Raw genomic sequence first — 21,730 nt, 5'->3', positions numbered from 1 at the left:
GGCAGCATGGCAGAGGGGCACTGCAGAGGAGAAACACACCAGCTCATGGCAGGCAGAAAGTAGAAGGCAGCAAGGCAGCAGGCAGTGAAGCAGCAAGAGACAAGCAACAGCAGCCCTCTTTCTGTCCCTTATATTCTATCCAGGCTACATGCTCTCAGGGTGGGTAGCACTAACACCCAGGCAGGGCCTTCCCATTATCCACACCCAGAACTATGCCAAACCAATCAGTAGATTAATTTTGTAATCACACACCCTTGATCCCAGCATCACACACCCTTGATCCCAGCATCACACACTCTAGATCCAGCCACTGAAAAGCCCCTCCTATGACCACATGAGGGCTTGGGGGAACATCTAGATATAAGCCATAACAGATGGATAAGATTCTGACTGTACCCAGAGTTTACAAATAAGTGTGGGAGGATCAGACAAGCATATTATTAAGGTAGAATGTCTTAAATATAATAGATGGCCCAAGAATAGGCCATGCTATAGGCTGAAAAAGCCAAGAATATACACAGGAATCAGGAATGCCTGAATAGAGTACCCATAAGGCAGTAGTCAAAGAAGGAATGTCACCCGGCATCATTCTGTGGAAGGTCTTTCATGCTGGGAAGAGAAGTCTGAACAGTAGTAGTAGAGGAAATCCTGGGTGATTTGGGGGTGTGTGGGGACTAGATTAAGGCCTTGATTTAGGAAGAATCCTATGGAAACTGTATTTGGAAGTGGTTTCCATTACAGAGGGGGGATGTGGGGATGCTGGAGAGGAGGGCACCGCAGAGATCTTGGTGGGAGAACACACTTTAAAAGAATGAGAAAACAAGGGCTGGGGATTTAGCTCAGTGGTTTCGCCACCTGCTGAGCAAGCGCAAGGACCCGAGTTCGATCCCCAGTACCAAAAAAGAAAAAAAGAATGAATAAACAAGGTCTTTGAAAAGCACGGAAGCTCTTTGAAAATAATGCCCACAGACTATAGTTCACAGAAATAACTATTCCACAGAAGTGTGGAGCAGTGAGAGAAGGCTGAACAGGAAGGATGAGATTCCTCCTGTGTGAGCAGTCTTGATTTACTGAATCGGCACTGGCTCACTCAGCACAGTGTGCAGCACTGCCTCCCCGCCCCCCTCATCCTGGAGCCCTCTGTGTGCCAGTACAGTACCTGAGTGATGACAAAGTACCCTGGGGCCGCCCACACCCGTACCACAACTTCAGCCCCTTTTCTCTTCAGGAAAGACGATCAAGTAAGTCATTTGGAACCATAGTAAATGAGAAGTTTTCAGTGCACATTCCAGCTCCCGGATTCCGAACTTGACCCTTCTTCCTGTAAGCTCACATTTGGGTTGGCCATTAGCAGCACTTTTGGGGTAATAAAGCTTCTTTTTGATCCGAATGTTACCATTATATTCATCCCAACAACGTATCTATATTTTGCAGCGACCATATGAAAGCCGATAAATGTAACAAGGGCAGTTTGGCTCACTATTTGATATTCAAGAAAGTTAAGTGGCAATGATAAATGTAAATGTATTGTATACCTAAAACGTACAAGTTAATATACAAAGAAAGTTAGGTGGAAGTAACTTTATTGAGCTTGGATTGTATGCTTGACACTCACTGCCAGGAACTATGGGGGACACACAATACTGAGCCTCCATACTCTCTAGTTGAGGAACTGGGGTTGAAATATAAACAGGCATAATATTCTATTTGCCTGGTACATATGTATCAAAATGTACACATCTTCTAAGCATAGAATTCTTTTTCCAAACATTTATCCTAAAGAAGAAATGCAGGATTTGTGAATTTATTGAAAAAAAATTCATTATTATTAACATTTTCTAAATACTGTTCAAAGACAGGGTACTAATAATGATGTTTTTATATCTGTAGCCATAAAATTATGTAAGACTATATTTCAGGTCAAAATATGTTTTATTTTATAGTGAGTTAAGTTTGAATTGTAACAAATATTTAGCTATGTGGCCTGTGGGCTTCTATTTGTACTCCTGTCCTCTACCCTCCAATGTCAGGGTTAGGGGTCTAGGAGGGAAGCACCCAATCCAGCAGGGTGCTCTACCAGCGCTCTCCTTTTTAATACAGATTTTCTGACTAACTGATGAACACATCTGAGAATATGACACCTGCACAAAACACAGACACGTGTATTGAGATGAGTCAAAATCAGCTTTTAATCATGATAGTGCCTTTCACTGTGAACTGGCTTCCCTTCATCTGAAGAACCTGGCTTCTTCCCTCCCATGGTGTGCCACATGCTTCAACAATCCTGTTCACCGATCCAGCTTCCAACCTGCCTGCTCATCTGAATCACCTGGGACCTTCACAGTAATGACACTTGAGTGGAACCTAGGTCCAGAGATTAAAATGTAGTCAGTCTGGGGGAGAGCCTGGACACTGGAATTTTAAACAAGCCCCAGGTGATTGCAATGTGTTGGTAAATTTGGGAACTACTCACCCCTGTAATCCCTTCCCCTTTGGTTCTCTATTCCCTGCCAGTACTTTTTTTTTTTTTTTTTACTATTTTGAGTAACAATTCTGAATAAATTTTTATCAAGCCATTTCTATTTTGAGTAGAGAATGGTGACCATGGGTAATGTAATGATTGTGTGCCTCCATATTTACCAAGTAAAATCCAATGTTTAAATTTTTTTTGTACTGGGAATCAAACTCAGGGACTCTCGGTTGCCAGGTAGATGCTGCGCTCCTGAGCTATATTCCCGGCCCACAATGTTTAAATTTTGTTCCCCTCTGCTCTTTAATGAGGACAACAGTGTCCTGACAGCATCCAACAGTGCTCAGGTTTACAAACTGCCCCAACTCTTTCCGGTTTCTTCCTTACCCTAATTCACCCAGAGCCACTCAAAGCTTATGCTTCACCTCCCAGGATTTCCCAGAAACTATCATGTGAAGAAAGAGTGTGAAGCATGAGTCTGTAAAGTGATTTGGAAAGTAAGTAAATACAGTGATGATGGAGTGGAGGGAGGATCCATAGGATCAGACAAGGAAGCCGAACGCCAGGAAAGAGTGGTGTCCTTAAACCTGTCCACATGTAAGACACACCAAAAAATGATTCCTAACTACCAACCAGCATAAGACAGTCCCTAAAAGTCTTTTTTTGGAGGCAGGGGAAGACATGAAGAATAAAATCAATTTCTATTCAAATATAAAAATATTTTAAAAGTTTTTGTGGCCTGCTTTGGGGTGCTAAGTACATGCTTAATTGGCCTATGCTGGATACCTGCTATTGTTTTATATTCCATGTTATGATGCTTTGGGGCATTTAACATCTAACCTCTCAAACTGGGGCTGGAGGTTAGGCCAGGTCTCATGTAACATGAGGCTCTGGGGCAAACTATACCTTTGTCACCTGAAAGATTTCGATCCAAGTAAAAATCAGCCCACCTTGAAAGGCAATCAAAGTTGCAAATAAGCAACTACCTACTCTAAGGAGATAGGTATCCTGGGCAGCAGGGAATGTTCCTACTGTTCTGTGATGCTGAAAGGTGTCAGAGATAATCATGATCACTTTCCCACTTTCAATTTTCCAACAACTGTCTGCTGCAATTAGAATAAAACCTTAGACACCTATTTCAAATTATCAATTCTTCATTTTAATCATTTTAATCCTTATTTACACTTTCGGGGTGGTGGGAAGGGAAGGGGAAAGGAAAGAAGGGAAAGGAAAAATTATGAGAAATGGAAATAAAGTCTTTGTAAATAGGGAAGGGTGGAGGGGGTAAAGGGCTCACAGGTAATGGGGAAAAAATAAGAACCAAGATACATCATGTACAGGTACAAGCACCCAACGATAAATGTAAACATACTGTATACCTAAGATGTACCAGTAAAAGAATCTAAGGAAAAAAACAAACAAACCTTAAACACCTTACATCAAGGCCCACAAAAGGCTCTAATCGTCTCTTCTTCTAGCTCTCCAACCTCGGCCCTTCTCCTTTTTTATCAATCTTCTTTCTGTTCCAGGAAGAGGTCAGGGCTGGGCTATTCCCACCTGAGGGTGTAGACAGCAGTAGAGGTTCCCTCTGCCTGGCCTCTTCTATGACTTGTCCTTTAATGTGTGTCTATTTCATTTTAGATGTCCAGGATCTCACTGCTGCTCACTGTGAAGCGTAAGCTCAATGACTGTGTATTGAACCTGCTTTGGACCTGCCAAGGTCCTCATGGACCCTTCCTAAAATGCTACAACTGATTATAGGGGATATGTGGTCAGTTTCTGGTCCAAGCAAAGGGACAGCGGGTAAGGCCCTCACTTCAGCAGTCCACAGGGTATGCCTGCTGGGCACACTGCCTGACAAGTACAGACCAAGCAGGGCTGCTCCCCACACTCCCCTTGCAATATTTATACCCACCAGAATAATTTTTCAGTGCATTGTGCCGTGATAATTGTCTTTGGCCTGTTTACTGCCAAGACTTTAGTGTTAGTGGAAGCATTAGACACGCAACAGAAAAAAGAATGAGAACATTAGGCTCTTGAAAATAAAGTTATTAGATTGGTAGGCAGTAAAGAAGATGAAATCTCACATTGAGGCTAATACCAAGTGACTCTGGAAGCTGTTTAAAGGGAACAGGGTAACAGGCAGAAGTGAAGGAAATTGTAATACCAACAAAATGCTAACACTATGCATTTTTATCATTATCCACTGCAACTGTTTTTCCTCTGCAGAATGAGACAAATGACAGTCCAGTCACAGCTCCAATTTTTTTCCCTTAATATTCTGACTGAAGCTGGGCCTCCTACAACTGCAGAGCTGCCAACAATGTTTTCATCCTTTGAAATGAATCCTCTGCCGAAACTGATGTTTTCAGATGCCATGGACTTCTATGTTATTTACACACCCCTTGCCCTGACGGAGGAGGCTCAGAATGCTATTTCTTCTGCTCCCCAAAGGCAGCACAGTAACATCTATGGAGAGCAAAATGTTTTTACAGCATGTCTGCCTGAGGCCCTGAAATAAACATTTCCTAATCAATATAAAAACTTTGGTCTCATTACCACCACGCTAAGTCTCATAGTCAAAATCACGCTTATGATGATCCAAATTGCTTTTCCAGTAAGTTTGTCTTTTTAAAGCTCCAAGCTCCAAGCTTTTATGGATTGCTACCACTTCTTAGGTATTTGTAAGGCACCTCCAAAACCAAACTCATTTTACCCTTGAACTCTATTTTTATTCCCAATAGCATCACTATCACTATCATCACTTCTGCCAGGCCTTTTATTAATCACTTTGACTCCAGAGATAATTACTGCTTCCATCCCTAAGTCAAATAATTAACCTAGAGTCATACAGACAGAGTGAAAGAGCCTGGAACTGAACACATGGTTTATGCACCATCTCCAAACCTCAGTTAATGGGTTCAGCCCTTATCAAGTCACTTAATCAAAACTGTGGCATCACCCTTTATGGCCACATCTCTTACCTATCCCTTCTGTGACAATATGGCTAATCTCCTAAAGTCCCTGGAATCCACTTACTCCTGTTTACTGCTGCTCTACCCTAAACCACCACCATCAACTTCTACCTATGCAGCTTCTATAACAGACTTCGAGTATCCCAACATGTTAGACCTTATTCAAAGTGATCATAAACAAAACAAAACAAAGCAAACAAAAAACCCCAATGTGAGCAATGAAATCATGCAGCCTTATTTGGTCAGGAGGTGGTCATCCAGATCATGAAAAATACATGTGTTTATTTTTTGTTAAATTAGATTATGTGAAAAATTTCAGAACAACTTTTTTTTTTTTTTTTTGGTACTGGGGATCCAACTTGGGTCCTTGCGCTTGCTCAGCAGGCGGTGAAACCACTGAGCTAAATCCCTGGCCCCAGAACATTCTCTTAATTCTCAAGTGGATTAATGAACTGCCAGTAGCCAAGCCAATCCAGGCTCATTCTGCAGATGGTAGCCTCAAAGTCATTCCTCTGATTTTCAAATAACTGGGTCCCAACTAATAGCAAATGCTATGGCTTCATGATACCATACTACTTTACTGGACTTTTCAAAATTAGTTCTTAATTGGATCTGGAGAGCTTATGGCACATACACCCCTCTAAATATTAGTTCCTCTGCTCTTTTTTCTTCTCCTATATTCTCTTCATATTACGGTAGACAATGGAATTGCTTGCATCATGTAACATTTAATTGAAAATTCAGCTATTTATGCTTAGCAAAAAAAATAAAATTGAATAAAATAATAAAATAATGAGAGCAAATGAAAATAATTAAACAAAGTGAGAGATTCCATCTGTCATTCCTCCCAACTCACTCAAGACAGAGGACATGAACTTTCTGTATCTCTGTCTCTTCTCAGTTCCTAATCCTTTTATGCCCGGTGTTCCATTTTTGGAGTGGCACACAACAATGGAACACAATAAAAATTCTTCTCTTCAAAATCTTGTTCCTTAAAATTTTCTAGATAACAGATAAGAATTTCGTGTCAAGATTGAAAAAACTGCAACCTTCAGCATAAACGGGTTAATTTATTTTATTTTCTCTGTGAGACCATGTTGTTGCATCCATGGTAAACTTAAGACTTTTCATGGAATATTTTAATATACTTTTACAATCTAACCTTAGAACCTCTTTTTATCATGTGGTCTAACCAAAGAACTTATTTCCTGACCAACACTCTACTCCACATTGTATCTCATTCTCTCCTCTTTGTTTTTGCTCATGGTGTTACCTTAGGTTTGGTCTGCCTTTCTTCCCCTTTACTACCTATTTATTCTTCAAGGCCCAGCTTAAATATTTCCTCAGTTAAAGCATCCCTGCTTCTGTGCTCAGAATTAACCAAAACTTGTGCTTTTCTCCTACTGCAAAATTTGCTCTCTTTGTCTATTATTCCTGGCCATCCTATGTGGGTTAGGACTAGCTGCCTGGTGTTAGAAGTGGAGCACAAGCTCCTTGGGGCAGGGGGATCATATTTATTTTTGTGTCCCTGGTGTTTAGCCTGGAGCCTGAGTTTTTGATAAGGTACATTTGATATAAAAAGAAATCTCATGAAATTTTCTTTGACCAATAACCTATTAAGACAACTTTGATGCAGGCTCCAAGTTACAACATTCAGTTTTATGCTTTCTTCAAAGTCTACTCCTTAATAAACTATTTGATTAACATAATATATTCAAATTCTATTCTGAGGAACAATCATGAACACCAACACTAAGACACAGTTTTAAGCTTTCTGACGTTCCAAACTTCTGTAGTCTTAGCACAGTATACGTAACATGGTGCTAAAATAGTCACTACATAACAAGGACAAGAAACACGTGACTGTTTTGTTTGATTCCTGGTAGACTGCCATTACATGTAATAATTGCCACCACCTGTGATGTAAAGCTCTCACAGTATCCGTCACCACGGCATCACACAGCTGACTCATACCTCTTCTTGCTGGTCAGAAGCAATGGGCTCCATGCAGGGACTGGCAGTGAGAGGCAGCGCTGTGACTCCATTCCCGAGTTTGTCTGTCAAGGAGGGAATCCTAGCCTAACTACTCATAATTTGAGTCTCTCGCCCCATATATCAACTAGAACTAACATTCACATTTAAAATTTTAATTTTTATCACTGAAAATTTCAAATACATACACAAATAGAAAGTGCACATTGATGCTCCTCCCTACACACTCTGCTGCCACAATAATTAACTCAGTCTATGTGCTTTTCACTTCTACATCCCTCCTGTCTACTTTGCATTATTTAGAAATTAATCCCTGACACTATATTATTTAATCTATAATCAGACTCCTTTTCTATACCCAGCCACAATGCCATTATCACACCTAAAGGCATTAAAAATAATTCACATTCACCTATTGATCCCATTTAGATCCTGCTGCAGGCATGGCTCTCACTGCATATTTCCCTATAAATGGCTCAAAGGCTGATTATAAACTATACGTTTGCTAGAGACTATTACAATGTCACTTTTAAGTCAAAGGAAAACAGCTTATTCTCTGAGTGCTGCTTAATAGTGAATTCAGTTTTTGGAAACGAGTTGCATATTACTGTATATTGCTTTCTTCACATACAGGGTAAAGGATACCATCATTTGTACCCTTACCCACAGTATCAAGCTTAATGGCCACTCTTTTTTTGAACCCCAAAGACCTCAAGCACAGATAATTTTGTGCAAGATTTCAATTGTACATCTGAACAATTGGTTTTAGACATTGTAACCACTCATTTATAATCTCACCTCTCCCTTAACCAATTTCCTACTGATACTGACATTAAAGAATTTCAAAGAGGTGGTATTAAACAAAAAACAAATGCCATATTTTTCAAAGGTTGCTGCAGAAGTTTTTTCCCTTCCACATTACAGAAAAAAAAGAAGACATTTACGAGATGAAGTGTCTTTCTTCGAGCCAATATTGAATTTTCCATCCTTGGCGCTCAGCTCTCCCGGGAGGCACTTAATTGAATCATTCTTGAAAGGTTTCCATTGTGTTTTTCTTCAGACCTTCTTATGGATTGCAGGCGCATTCACAGTGAGTACAGCTCTAATGGAAGATTCTGTCATCCTATTCCTCAGGCTGGTCACCAGCACAATTGCTCAAGCCTCTGAAGCACACTATCAGGTCAAGAGGAGTGGCATACAAACCTGAGACCAGACAAATTTGCTGAAATAGAGGCAGAGCCACACATCTCAGAAGCCAGCTAGCCTAACAGTTTTGTCATGGTATCTGAGGGCAAGACAGGATGCAAGTAAAGGAGCTGAGGAGGAGGGGGACCACAGGCCTATCATCAGCAAGCCTGTCACGTTGCCACCTGCCATGCCGGCACTGTCTTTACACACGTTCCATCCCAATCTGAAAACCTAGCAGGAGAGAATTCTTGTCTCTGATGACTATTTAAGGATTATTCTTAATTTTCCCTGTCCTAACTCAGATTGACTTCAGCCTTCCTACCTCAATTAATCCTCCTCTGCCTCAGTTCCCTCATCTGCCCTTGTCTGATAAACTGCCCCTCCACATGTGGGAGCCACTGTCTTCAAATGAGCATAACTCAGTGCTATCCGGTATTTTAAAGCTCTCAATGTACTTTTACGTGCGTGCTTATTTAATACACACAAAAACTCGCTGTCAAGACGGAAGGCTTTATTAACTATACTTGCTTACAGTGGAGGTAGCAAAAGTTGGGAGAAGAGTGGTGATGTGATTAAATTAACTGAGTAAATCAGTATCAAAATGAAACTTGAACAGGATTCTTAATTCCTCATTATCTTATTTAAGAGTCTGTTTGGAAAAACAGCCAGCCTCTATACTACTGGGAAGCTGAATTAGTTGTGTGACCTCAACTGAATTAACTGCTACTCATCTATACATTTTGGGGGGAAGATGTGAAAAGCATTAGTTGACATTAAGTTGCATCAATATTGACAGCTGTGAATGAGTACAGCAGAGCTAAAAAGTGCTCCACTGACGAATATCAAAGTGCTGTTCAACTGAGGAGAAGCGAGGCAGGAATCAGTCTTGTCTCTACATAAAGAACACACTCAGTAAAGAACTGGTTTGAGAATATTGTAGATATTTAAATGCTTGGATTTGTGAGTGACTGATTCTTAGTTTTTTAACTTATAAGGCTTTTATTTTTAAAAGATTGTTCTATGTATGCTTAAGGAGTTGAAATTTTATAGCATCATTTGCCAAAATAGTGATTATATATGTGGGAGAATTTTTAAAATCAACAATAAATGTCTTGTGCTGTGAAAAGAGCAGCTCGACACCCACATTCATTTCGTAGCAGGAGGCATGAAGTGAATCGGTCCTTCTGAATTATTCCTGAAATGGGCTCCAGATGTGTGCAGATAGATCACTAAATATAAACCTAATTGCCTTTAACATTTTTGTCCCACTGCTAAGCAGCTTCTAAACCAAAGTGTTTGTTAGAGGATGAGTCCTTTATCATCACTGCTCTTGAATAAAATTAAGTTCATAAGAAATCAAAGCAGCATATGTTCCCAAAATGGCACCTGATTAATCCTGTTGACTACTGATAGACAGCAGACCATGGCCATGTGAATGTGTGTGTCTTTTGTTCATAAGTGATATGTTCGCTTGAATTTTTCAGTATCAGCCTCCTACTTGTACTAGCTCAAGTCATATTAAAGACATATGCCACTAATCTCTCATATCAAGACAGAGCTAGGTTTTCATGTAAATGCAGTGAAATTTTTTTTAGTTGAGATCTCAAAGCCATTAAGACCCTAATTTATGTGGCAAATGTAATATTCAACTTTTTTCCTTTTGCAGCATAAGTGATCAGTAGTCTCACCATGTTTTAATTACTAAGAAGAGAAGCCCCAAGAACTCATGGAAGCAGCTGGTGGGGCATTTATTTGACATTAGAAGAGTAAGTAACACTTAGCTGCACTGTATGATTTACATATATATATATATGTTTGATATATATCAAATATATATAAACACACAGATATACATGTATATAATATATGCACAACAGAACAGCACTTTATTTCTTTGTGGGGAAAAAAGTAGGCTAGGGGCTGGGGATTTAGCTCAGTGGTTTTGCCACCTGCTTCACAAGCCCAAGGACCTGAGTTCGATCCCCGGTACCAAAAAAAAAGTAGGCTAGAAGATAAACCATGATCCTAGTTGTCCATGCAGTTAATTTTCAGAATGATGCAAGCTTTTATCAGCTCCTCCCAACTTTTTAAGGACAGAGAGATCAAGTTTAAAAAAAGCCACAAGCAAATACGTCAAGTGTGGGACACCCAAAGCCAGTCCCCTATGCACCATGCCTAAAAAAGAGCTCACTACTCTTCCTGCGAGGGACAACATGTGAGGAGGGAAAACAGCTGTAGGGGATTCAGGCAGAATATGTGGCCTTTGGAGACTAGAGAAATTAGGCAGTACTGCAGCAGAGTATTTCTCCCTGATTTGGGAGGAAAAATCCAGGGATGCTGTAACCTACAACTTACTAGAAGTAAGTGAACTAAGCACATGTCTAGAGAGAAGACCTTTATCAAAGTGAATTCCAAATCATGATGTAGCACAAATCACTGAGACATATGACAAGATACAACAGCGCCATGTGTTGTGCAAGGTACTCATCCTGTAAAGGGGAGATGAGATGTGGTCCCACCCAGCCTTGCTGGAACTAACCCGAGTGGAGAAAGGTGACAAGGGAGTTAAGGACTATCTAACAATAACCTTACAGCTGTGCTTCAGGAAGATGCTGTGTGGCTGCCATGGACAGCAGGGGACTTCGATATCTAATTAAATTTGGAATGGGACGGGCTGAACACAATTTGAAATAAATGCAATCATCTGGGCAGGAAGGAAGAGAAAAGGGGGAGGGGGTTCATGAATAGTTCACTGCTTAGACAGCATCCACACTCCTTTCTTCTACACCACCTCCTGAGAGCTTTAACCTATGTTTTGAAGCACCCGATTTCTTTCTGGAAAATATTGTAGACTTAATGCAAAGAGAAGGGTGCTGACCCTGTTTCATAAAGTGCTGACTTTGCCAGTTGTGCTCCTAATATAATGTAGTGTTCTGGGAAGGGGAGGTGACTTAAGGTACTTATTAAGGTACTTATATACACAAAAAATAGTCCTTCAGTGCTTCCCACACCTCTCCAATTGGCTGGCAAGGACATGTCCCACTGGTGCTTCCATACCAACCTCAAGTAGTCATCACAAGAGATGAAGATACCTTTACATCCCATGGATAAAAACAAGGAAAATCTAGGGGACTAAAATCTTGATTAGTAGAAATATTCTGGTGAAATTAATGATAGCTAGAACTATTTTCATATTTTGTTTTGTTCACTTATTATTAATCAAAATGCTTAATAAGAAAGTTCTTGACAAATATTTTACCATCACTGGATGGTTCACAATGATATGTTGCTTCAAGTTAACAACCTTAACAGCAGTAATGATTGCAGAGCATGACACGCATGGCAGGTGGGAGACACGGTTGGAACAAATGTGCTTCCTAGATGTTATTTTGTGGAACAATCCCATAGATTTCCTTATTTTATTAGCCTGTACTTCTGGTCAGTAAAGTTATAGTTAATAGATGATTCTATTTTGTTAGATACATTTTTTCTATATTTACATTTTAATTAAAAAGATAATTTAAAAGTCTTAATTAAAATAGTACTTCTTCGTCACTTAGAACTTAAAACATATGGAACTTTTTCAGTCATCCTAATACAGATGTGGTCAGAATAATCTCAATACTCTCTCTCTCTCTCTCTACTAGGGATTGACCCCAGGGTCTCCTGCATGCTAGGCAAGTACTCTAGAACTGAGCTACACTGTCAGCCCAGAATTTCTTTAAACTTATTTCTCATATTTTAAAACAAGTTTTAAAGTATACTTCAGTGGTACATTTCTTCATAGCTAATTAATATATAACTCAAACAGCACAATACGATGTATTGGTTATCAATAATTGAATAAAACATTTTATTATTATTATTGTTGTTGTTAAATTATTTTTTGTACTTGTTAAACTATTTCTTGTACTTGTATTTCTTGTACTCCCTATGTAGTACAGGCTGGCTTTGAATTCACTATATATCCCAGGCTGGCTGTGAACTCAAAATCTACCCACTTCAGGCTCCGAAGTACTGGGATTATAGACATAAGCCGGCATACCTGGGTTATTTATTTTGCAATAGTTCTTTCTAAGGCATTAGTTGGGACTGCACAGGATACAGAGCAGTCTAACACATGGCTGTCTGTGAAGGTTAGGTGTGAGTTTGGATTCTGTATATTCAAAAAAGTTAAGACAGTAAAATTGAGCTGGGCTTGGTGTCTCACTCTGGGAGGCTTAGGGAGGAAGGCTGCAAGTTCAAGATCAGCCTGAGACCCTATCTCAAAAAATAATTTTTTTTGAAGGGCTGGGGAAAAACAAATGTGGGATACAAAAGTCTGAGTCACTACTGTGGCAAGCTCCGTGGGAAATTCTAAACCTTCACATATCCACTTAACAAATATTGATAGGTGGTTTTTTAGAGCTGGGTGTTCCTGGGTGTGGGTCCTGATCAATATCTGTGTCCACAACTCACACTGTGCCCCACACAGAGTGGGCTTACAGGGCCTTGTCTATGAAGGACTTGCCAACATTTGCTCTCTTGTCTGGGAAGCATGAAATACAGATATAAAAGGTTATATGATAATATTCAATAAAGTCATATCCCCAAAAGGAGCAGGACAACTCCAGGAGTAGGAGTGATGCTGTGGTTTAATCTCCTTAGCAGCAATGCCAGTCCCTGAGGTGGTGCTCAGAGGTATGGGAGAGGCTCCGTGGTAGGAGGACATAGTCAGGATGGCCTGCATTCTCAGCACCATAGAGCCCTGAACACTGGACTCTACAGGAAGAGCTCTCGGATGGATGGCTCAGGACTAGTCCAGATAGAGAAGCAGCCAAGAGAAGGCACAAGCCCATCCAAGGCTGAACTTTGGACAGCTGAGAAGGAACTCGGCATGGACAACAGTGGCAGGAGGACCAAGGAACCAAAGCAGGGAGGTGAGGGAAAGTGAGGGAGGGGAAGATTATACTGGTACACACTGTGCTTTCTAATAATGTAAGCAAGTAAAAATACAGCTGATGTAAGTTCCAGATGTCAGTTCTTCCCCTGCTATAGTATTTCCCATAGTGGATTAATGCTCTCAAATAAATAAAGATCTTGGTCTAATATATAATTTTGAAATCTTTGTCCTGGCATTAGATTTTATTACAGTACTCAGGTATTTTTTAAATAGATGAAATGGCCATACCAACATTTTCCTGCAGATTGTATGTAAACACATTTTATAGTACTTTGAGTAAAGATTCTCCTCAGCAAAAGATTCTCTCCAGTGATTGGGAAGGAGGGAGGAGAGAACACTTAAGACATTAATTTTGTGTATGGAGCATTACTAGGATACTGCATTTTTTGTTCCTATGTCACAAAAGAAAAGCCTACTTTATTTTGAGAGAATAGTGTGCTCCTGATTCCACCACACTAATAATATTTAGAATACCTGCATGTACTTTTGCCTGATGTAGCTAATATTTCTGGAGAATATCCCATGGCTAAATACAATTAAAATATCACTCCCTGATCTACTTTATTTTGACTCTTAATTCTTAATGATTTTCTAATTTTTAAAAGCCCAGCCAAAGAATTGGCAAACTTCTTCTACAAAGGACCAGATAACAAAGAGTTTAAGCTTTGGGGCCTACAACTCTGTCACAACTACTCAACCATGTGAAAAGCAGTCACCCACAACAGACAACAGAGTGGAAACAAGGCACTGGAACACACACTATTTCCTTCTAACTCTATCTCACCTTTGAAGGTATTCACTGATGCTAATAAAAAAGTATTATTAAAAACATATCAAATACCTACTGGCCAAAGAATTTCAAGTTTCATCCTTCATCTTTCAAATATAGTTAAAATACCAGCACCAAGGCAAATTTCAGAATACATTTGTCAAGAGTTTCCAGGAGAAAAAAAAATCTTTTCCAAATGAATGAACTTTGAGATTAATCTGTTTCTTTTCAGCTATTCAAAAAAACATATAAGTCATTCTACTGTGGTAAAATATATCTTGAAAAATCAGAGAAAAAGCTGTTATTATGCTATGCATCTGGATGAATTTTAAATCTTATCGAAGAAAATGGTAAAAGAATAACTGAGATTCCTGTATAACTTTTTTTTTTAATTGCAGAAACCTTCAGAGTAAAAATCTGTAAAACCTCTCCTTAGTTTGCAAGGGTGAGGAGGTCAACAGAAAATAACACCGTGAGAAGACACATGCTTCTTTCTACACAGCAGCAGACCACTGAAGGTGTATGATGTAGCCAAGGAGGTGGCATTTGGTGGTGTAGACAAATGTAGGAAAATACACCGTCAGAGCATAGGAAGAGGTCCGGCAACTGGCCTTGCCCTTTCTGGGCTGGATCATAGCTTGGGAAACTGAGCTGTAATGAGGAGAGAACTAGCCTGATGTACACACTTGCACTCTGACATTCCAAGATGCTGTAAATAGCCACAGTGACTTCTGGTGGCTCAAGGTAGGAATGATCGCTTGGGATTTGGAGGAGTAGTGCAACTGATACACATTCAATAGTCCATGTTCCTGAACGCTGAGACTGAAAGTGACTACAGACAGTCTGATTCTCATCATTGGAGAGTGTTTTAAAATTTTATTACTAAAGTGGTGATGGTTATGCTTCCCTAGTTTACACAGGTTGGTATCAAGATTCTTGATCCATTGGCTGTAATGGAAATTTTCACCTTTAATAATAAGAACTCATTTTGAAAAATGCTTGATATTTATAAAGCACTTTATAGTTTATAAAGTGCTGCCATAAACTGTATTCCATTTACCTCTTAACTTTTCTGGTAATATAAGTATTTACTATTATTCTTATTTTACTAATGAGGACATAAGTGCAGGGAGGTTCTATTCCTGGGGTTCAGACACAGTAAGAGGAAGAACCATGACTCAAAGCAAGCCATCTTCATATTGGCTGCACCATACTGCTTCTGTCTCAGGTTCTTTCCAGATTTGTTTTTTCTTCAGTGGATTTTAATGGATTGCTAAGAGATGATGCTGTTTACAATTTGGGATGGTGGTTGGGGCAGAATTACAGGGGTAATTATTCTTAAATGACCCTTTTTTATTTAACAACTGCCAAAAATGTATGTCATCAATTGTTTTATGGCCTCGAAGAAGATAGTGTTCTACTCTAGGAAGGACAAATGGAACATAGCAATGACTTGTTGAACTGAGCTGATATCAGGAGACCAGAGTCCAGAGAGTCTGGGTGAATGATTGACCAAATGATTCAGGTTTCTCTGTGTAATAAGTGAGAAATTGAGCCCATCTAACTTAACAATATTTGGGGAGATCAATTACAAAAATAGATGTTAGACCATTTAGAATTAAAGAGTGCCTAATTCACTCAACAAATACTTATTGAGTAGCCATTGTGAACAGAGCACTGTGACAGATGCTACAAGGAGATAGAGGACAATCTACTTGATGCCTAGTTAAATCTGCAACTTCATAAAATATGGGAAATTGTTAGGAAGTTCAGGAATTATACACAGGTGGAGTATAGGAAAGAGAGGCAGATCGATGAAAATGGTAACCATTTACAATGATGGATAGACTTACGCTAACAAGGATTAAACCACTGACTGTCCAACTACAATGTAAAAGATTACTTAATTAAGGGAAACTAACCAGATCAATACACTAAATTTTGAAATATGAGAGGAAATATTTAAGTACTTTTTTTAATGGCCAGATTATGATGGCACATGTATTTGGAGTGTAAGTGATTACTTGCTTGGTAACAGCAGTGTAACATATCCAATATGTATTGCAGCTTTTGAATACTGATTGTAACCCTAACTGTTAAAAAGTATTATAATACACAGACTTGGCTAAAATGAAGTCCTGGCCTTATATAACACCATAGGGAAGAAATGAGCATGTTTTAGGAGGAGGTATTAATATGAAAGTCTGTCGTTAACTCTATAAACAGTGAAACTACCTAAATCCACAGATGTCATTTGATACAGGAAGAATATTATATAAGAATATGTTAAAAATTGATTCCTAAAAAAATATTGAACTATACACTAAATATTAACAAAACTAGCAAAGCAGTAAAACTCTTAATGTAGTCCACATGCTTACTCACTTTGGCAAATAACTGTGTCATTACTACGGAAGGATGTTATTACTGAGAATACAAAATACAGACCAATCATCTTGACTTTTAGGATGGTCATATTATGAAGTCATGATCCCAGAGTTTTATGTTAGTAAAATGTGAAAAGACAGTGTTTCTACAGGGATTAACACCATGTAACAGAGGAGATCCATGACACTGTTAACAAGATTATTTCACTTATCATATAGTATAATCAGAAGAGTATTAATTCAAAACAACATATTACTAACAAATGGTAGAGAAACCTACATACAGCTCTGACAAACTATAACTTTCATAGCTTTTTTCTCTGTGAGACAGTCTGGGCTATGTAACCTAGGCTGGCCTTGAGCTCTCGATTCTCCTGCCTCAACCTCCCAACTGCTGGGATTACATCCGTGCGCCACCGCACACAACTACTTTCAAAGATTCCATGCAATACAATTCAGAATCAGAGAAAACAAGCATGAAAGTCAGAGAAAAAGGAAACTGAATTAATTCACAATGTTCATCTTAACAAAGAACAGGTAAGAGAAGCATGCGAGTTTTCCTTTGTTTTGTTTGTGTTTATTTGCTGGGCTGTGGTACACAACAGGAATTAGGGTCCAACTAGGAAGAAAAGGGGAGGTATTGGAAGGTAAACTGATAGCCCAGCAGAACTCTCTCATAGTTACTTCAGTGCAGAATTGGAAGGGGCTGTCTTAGAGAGTGAAAGTCTGCTTCCACAGGAATCATCCACACAGTGGCTGAACTATTTGGTTATAATGGTTTCTTCCCAACTCAGATTCTTGTCTTTCAATCTTGCATCAGAAACTGGAAACAATAAAAGGCAAGGCATGGGCTTCTGCTGCGAGCTTGTGTGTGTGGGGTGGGTACGGTTAAGAGGAGCTGCTGCCACTTTAACACTCTCCCTCCCGAACACGCCAGCAGGTTAGCAGGGCCAAGGCTACATCCTGACCTTTTATCCTATACAAAAATTACCCTCAAACAAAACAGACCTATGAGAAGTTATTATAACTGTAAAACTCTTAGGAAAAAATACAGGATTAAATTTTCATGACCTTGGATTTAGCAATGATTTCTTATTTTTGACATCAAAGCACAAGTGATAAAAGAAAAACAAATATGTAAGTTTGACTTCTGCAAAACTAAAAACTTTTGTGATTTAAAGATTACCATCAAGGAAGTGAAAAGACAATGCTCAGGAAAGGAGGAATATTTGTAAGTTATATACCTGATAAGGGTCTTATCACATTTATAATTAAATAGACTAAACTTTTATAATAGAAAACAATTAAAAATGAATAATAATTTGAAATGCAAATCAAAACTACAGTAACATATTACCTCTTACCTACAAGGATGAATATAAAACAAACACTCAGAGAGCAACAAGTGCTGGTAAGGATGCCGTACATTGCTGATGGGAATGTAAAATGGTGTGACAACTTTGGAAAAAAAGTTAGGTGACCCTTCAAAGAGTCAAACATAGAGTTACTATATAATCCAGAAATTCTATTGCGAGGTTTACACCCAAGAGAATTAAAAAAGTGTTCACACAGGAATTTGTATAAGCAGGATATAGTAACACACACCTGTAATTCCAGCACTCTAGAAGGCTGAGGCAGGAGGATTGTAAGTTCAAACCCAGCCTGGGGAAACTTAGTGAGACCTTGTCTCAAATTAGAAATAATTTTTAAAAGGGTTAGAGATGTAGCTCAGTGCAAAAGCCCTGGGTTCAATGCCCAGTCCCAGAAAAAAAAAGAACTTGTACATAAAGATCAGTAACAGCATTATTCCTAATAGTCAAACTGTGGAAACAATCCAGAACAATCACCTGAGGAATGAATAAATAAAATGTGGTATATCCATGCAACAGAATATTTTCAACAATAACAAGGGATGAAATACTGACTCATATGAACACATGGTAAACCCTGAAAATATTGGGCCAAGTGAAAAGACACAGTCACAAAAAAAGCCTTATTGTATGAAACTATCCAGAATAGGCAAATACATGGAGAGAGTAGATTAATCACTGTCAGGAGCTGGTGGAGGGAAGAATGGAGAGGGATTGCTAATGGATCTATCTTGCAGGGGTGATAAAATATTCTAAAACTGACTATGGCAATGGCTGCACAGCTCTGAATATACTATTAAACAATGAATTGTGTAATTTGAAAGGGTCAATTTTATGGCATGCAAATTCTATTCAATAAAGTTGATATAAAAATTAATATGGTAATACACAATATTAAACCTCTCCTCACCAAATATGGGGAAATCACTTAAGTTTTTTTAAATTAAAAGTTTCTGTTTACAAAAGCAATACACATTTACTTTAGAAAGGTTAAAACAGAGCAAGTATGATGAAAGAAGTCATCTTTAATACATTCTCAACCCAGAGAGAAATAACTTGCTGTATGCGTAACTTCCTTTCAAAGTTCATAAATTTTTTGTGAAAAGGTACAAGACTTATGCCTTGTATTTTACTTGGTATATCACTGGCATTTCCTTGCATCAGTATCTCTGCCGGGACTGCAGAAGGACACACAGGGAGAGACAGCTGCACAGTACAGTAACTTAGGGAGCCTTAAAAAAAAACCACATTCAGGTGCCACCAAGACCACGTCAATCAGAATTTCCAAGGGTAGGGGAAGGGGTCCCACTTGTACTCCAATTCTCACGCACACCCATGAGTAAGAAATACTGGGTTGAGACTTGTGCCGTCCTAGATCTCAGTCCTGGCCTGTAGAAGCACTGTCTAGTCCCTAAAGCTGTAATTTATATTTCTTTATTTGAAGTGCAATAATATATGTGTGTGTGTACATATGTACATATTTGTGGTACTGAGAATTGAATATAGGGCCTTCGTATGAAGGGGAGCTACATCCCCAGCCCTTAAAATTTTTTTTAAAATTTCAAGACAGGGTCCAAAGTTGCCCAGGCTGAGCTTGAACTTGCAATCCTCCCATCTCAACCTCAAGAGTGCTAGGATTACAGGTGTGTAAATATAGTTTTACAATTTTGTCATTTGTATTTTTCTGAAATGTACCTACGAAGAGCCATTCCAAATGCTTCTATTGAATTATTGGCCTTTTTTTCTTAATGATTCCTAAGAGGACTCTGCTTTCATTTTATCATGTCACTAAAAAAAAAAAAATGCCTAGACTTACATAGCAATTACAGTGAACCTAACCTTTTTCTTAGCGCTGTGGAGATATGATCTCATTTAATGTCCTAACACAATGAAGTAGGCACCATTATCTTTGCTGTTGAAGAGATGAAATCTCTGCACAAAGGTGTTAATTAAGCAGTGGAGACAGGATTCTGAACCCTTGAGAATTCTGAGGGTCTGTGTTATGAGTAACTGTCTAGACCTCAGGAGCTTTTGCACATTAACCTCAGGGAGAGAGAAGAGATGCCTCTCAATTTTAATACTATCCTTAAATGGAAGAAGCAAATCAAAGCATTCAATAGTGAACCGTATTTCTTTAAAAATTCCAGTTCTCAGAAATTCTGAGTAGGAAAAGCTTTCTGTAATTCTCCACAGGAATTATCTCTGGATTGTGCTTGAATTTGTTCTATTTAAATTCTTATTCCTAGTTCTCCTAGTAATCTTCAAAGAGCTCCAATGCTGGAATAATTATAGACACATTATATTCAAAATTATTCAGTGTTTCCTACCTCCAATCGTATTAAACTATAATGAGGTTTTATAAATGTCGATTGCCAATAGAGTGCTGTTGCTTGGAAATAATTTTCATAGTAAGAAAGTGTCTAAAGGGTCTCAAGCCTCAGGGAGAAGCCCTGTGTACAGATATATGTGTAGATGAGCAGGTGTGAGTGTGTTGATAACTCATTAATGGAATCCTACTGATAGATATTATTCACTTCAAGACTTCAACTTCATTATTGTTATTTTTCAGTTGGAGCAGAGAGTCAGTGTATTATTGTATCATTTCATTTGTCTACTTTCTCCTATTTCTACTGCTTGAATTTCCCATTCAAATCAATATTTTAAAATAGAAACAAATAATCTAGCATCAATGGTACACTTCAAGTTATATGAAGGGTTTATTCTTTTTTTCTGGATCAAATATCCTTCCAGAAAAAGATTAGTGACAGAGGACCTACTTTCTATGGGAAGGGTTGCCAAGTTCCATCAAAATATGTCATATCTTTTTCTTAGCTCTCAAAAGAAGAAAAAACCATCTAGACATTAAGGAGCCATAGTCAATTTCAGGGTTTAAGAGTTATGCCTTCCATCTGCTTCAGCTATAAATACAGCTGATGAGGAGAATTTTTCAGGGCAGTGGTTTTCAAACTTTAATGTGTGGCAGAATCATCAGGAAGCCTTATCGAAACACAGATAACCAGGCGTTATCTCTGGAGTGTTTGACTCATGAGTCGCAGATGAGGCCAGGAATCTGCATTTCTAGCAAGTTCTTAGGTGCTGTTGGCAAGTGGCTACCCTCTGTCAGCTCCTGATACAGAGGGCCCTCATATATACCTCCTTACAACACTGTTCCTTTCTTCATTCAAACCTCCAGAGCTGAGGTTTTGAGTCATATTCTAGACTACAGCCTAAAGTGGTGGATACTTTCTGTGGCTTTAGGACCTAACTGAGCCACATCCTTCTCTAACTGTGCTGTGGAAAACATGAGTAAAGAAGGCAACTCTCTTAGTAGAAGAAATCGAGCTGTCTCTTGAGTCCCTCCCTATCTTTAAACTTTTTATTAAGTATCTGGAGTGAAATTCAAAAGGAAAATGTTTTGCAAAGTTTATTTGGAAGGGATGCCTTGACCAGAAAGAAGACTGGCATACTCACCAGAGAGGAAATATACCCAGCCGTGTGGTGATAAAAACCATGGCAAACATAACAAACAGGAGATCACACATTTTCTGAAACTTGGCGTAATTTGCCATTTTGGCAGCCTGTCAAAGGGAAGAATATATCATATTAATTTAGTCAAACTGATAAATGACAGTTTCTT

The 21,730-nt window shown here is 38.8% G+C and overlaps 1 protein-coding gene across 5 annotated transcripts in view; it reads right to left on the bottom strand.

Annotated features, from left to right (window-relative positions):
* Positions 1-21,730, bottom strand: part of Cers6 (ceramide synthase 6) — a 299,942-nt gene that overhangs the window by 21,574 nt on the left and 256,638 nt on the right. For 4 of the 5 annotated variants that reach the window (XM_004857610.4, XM_004857611.4, XM_087199919.1 and 1 more), the window contains exon 8: positions 21,565-21,671. In XM_004857610.4, the coding sequence (XP_004857667.1) occupies positions 21,565-21,671 (107 nt within the window). Of the gene's footprint in view, positions 1-2,165; positions 2,365-21,564; positions 21,672-21,730 lie in introns of those variants that run through there. The other variant, XM_087199926.1, reaches the window with a different exon arrangement.

Source organism: Heterocephalus glaber, unplaced genomic scaffold (genome assembly GCF_053883595.1).
Source record: "Heterocephalus glaber isolate CG9 unplaced genomic scaffold, H.glaber_assembly_v1.0 deba00000347, whole genome shotgun sequence".
NCBI lineage: Eukaryota > Metazoa > Chordata > Mammalia > Rodentia > Bathyergidae > Heterocephalus > Heterocephalus glaber.
This window is presented reverse-complemented; position numbering and strand designations above follow the sequence as displayed.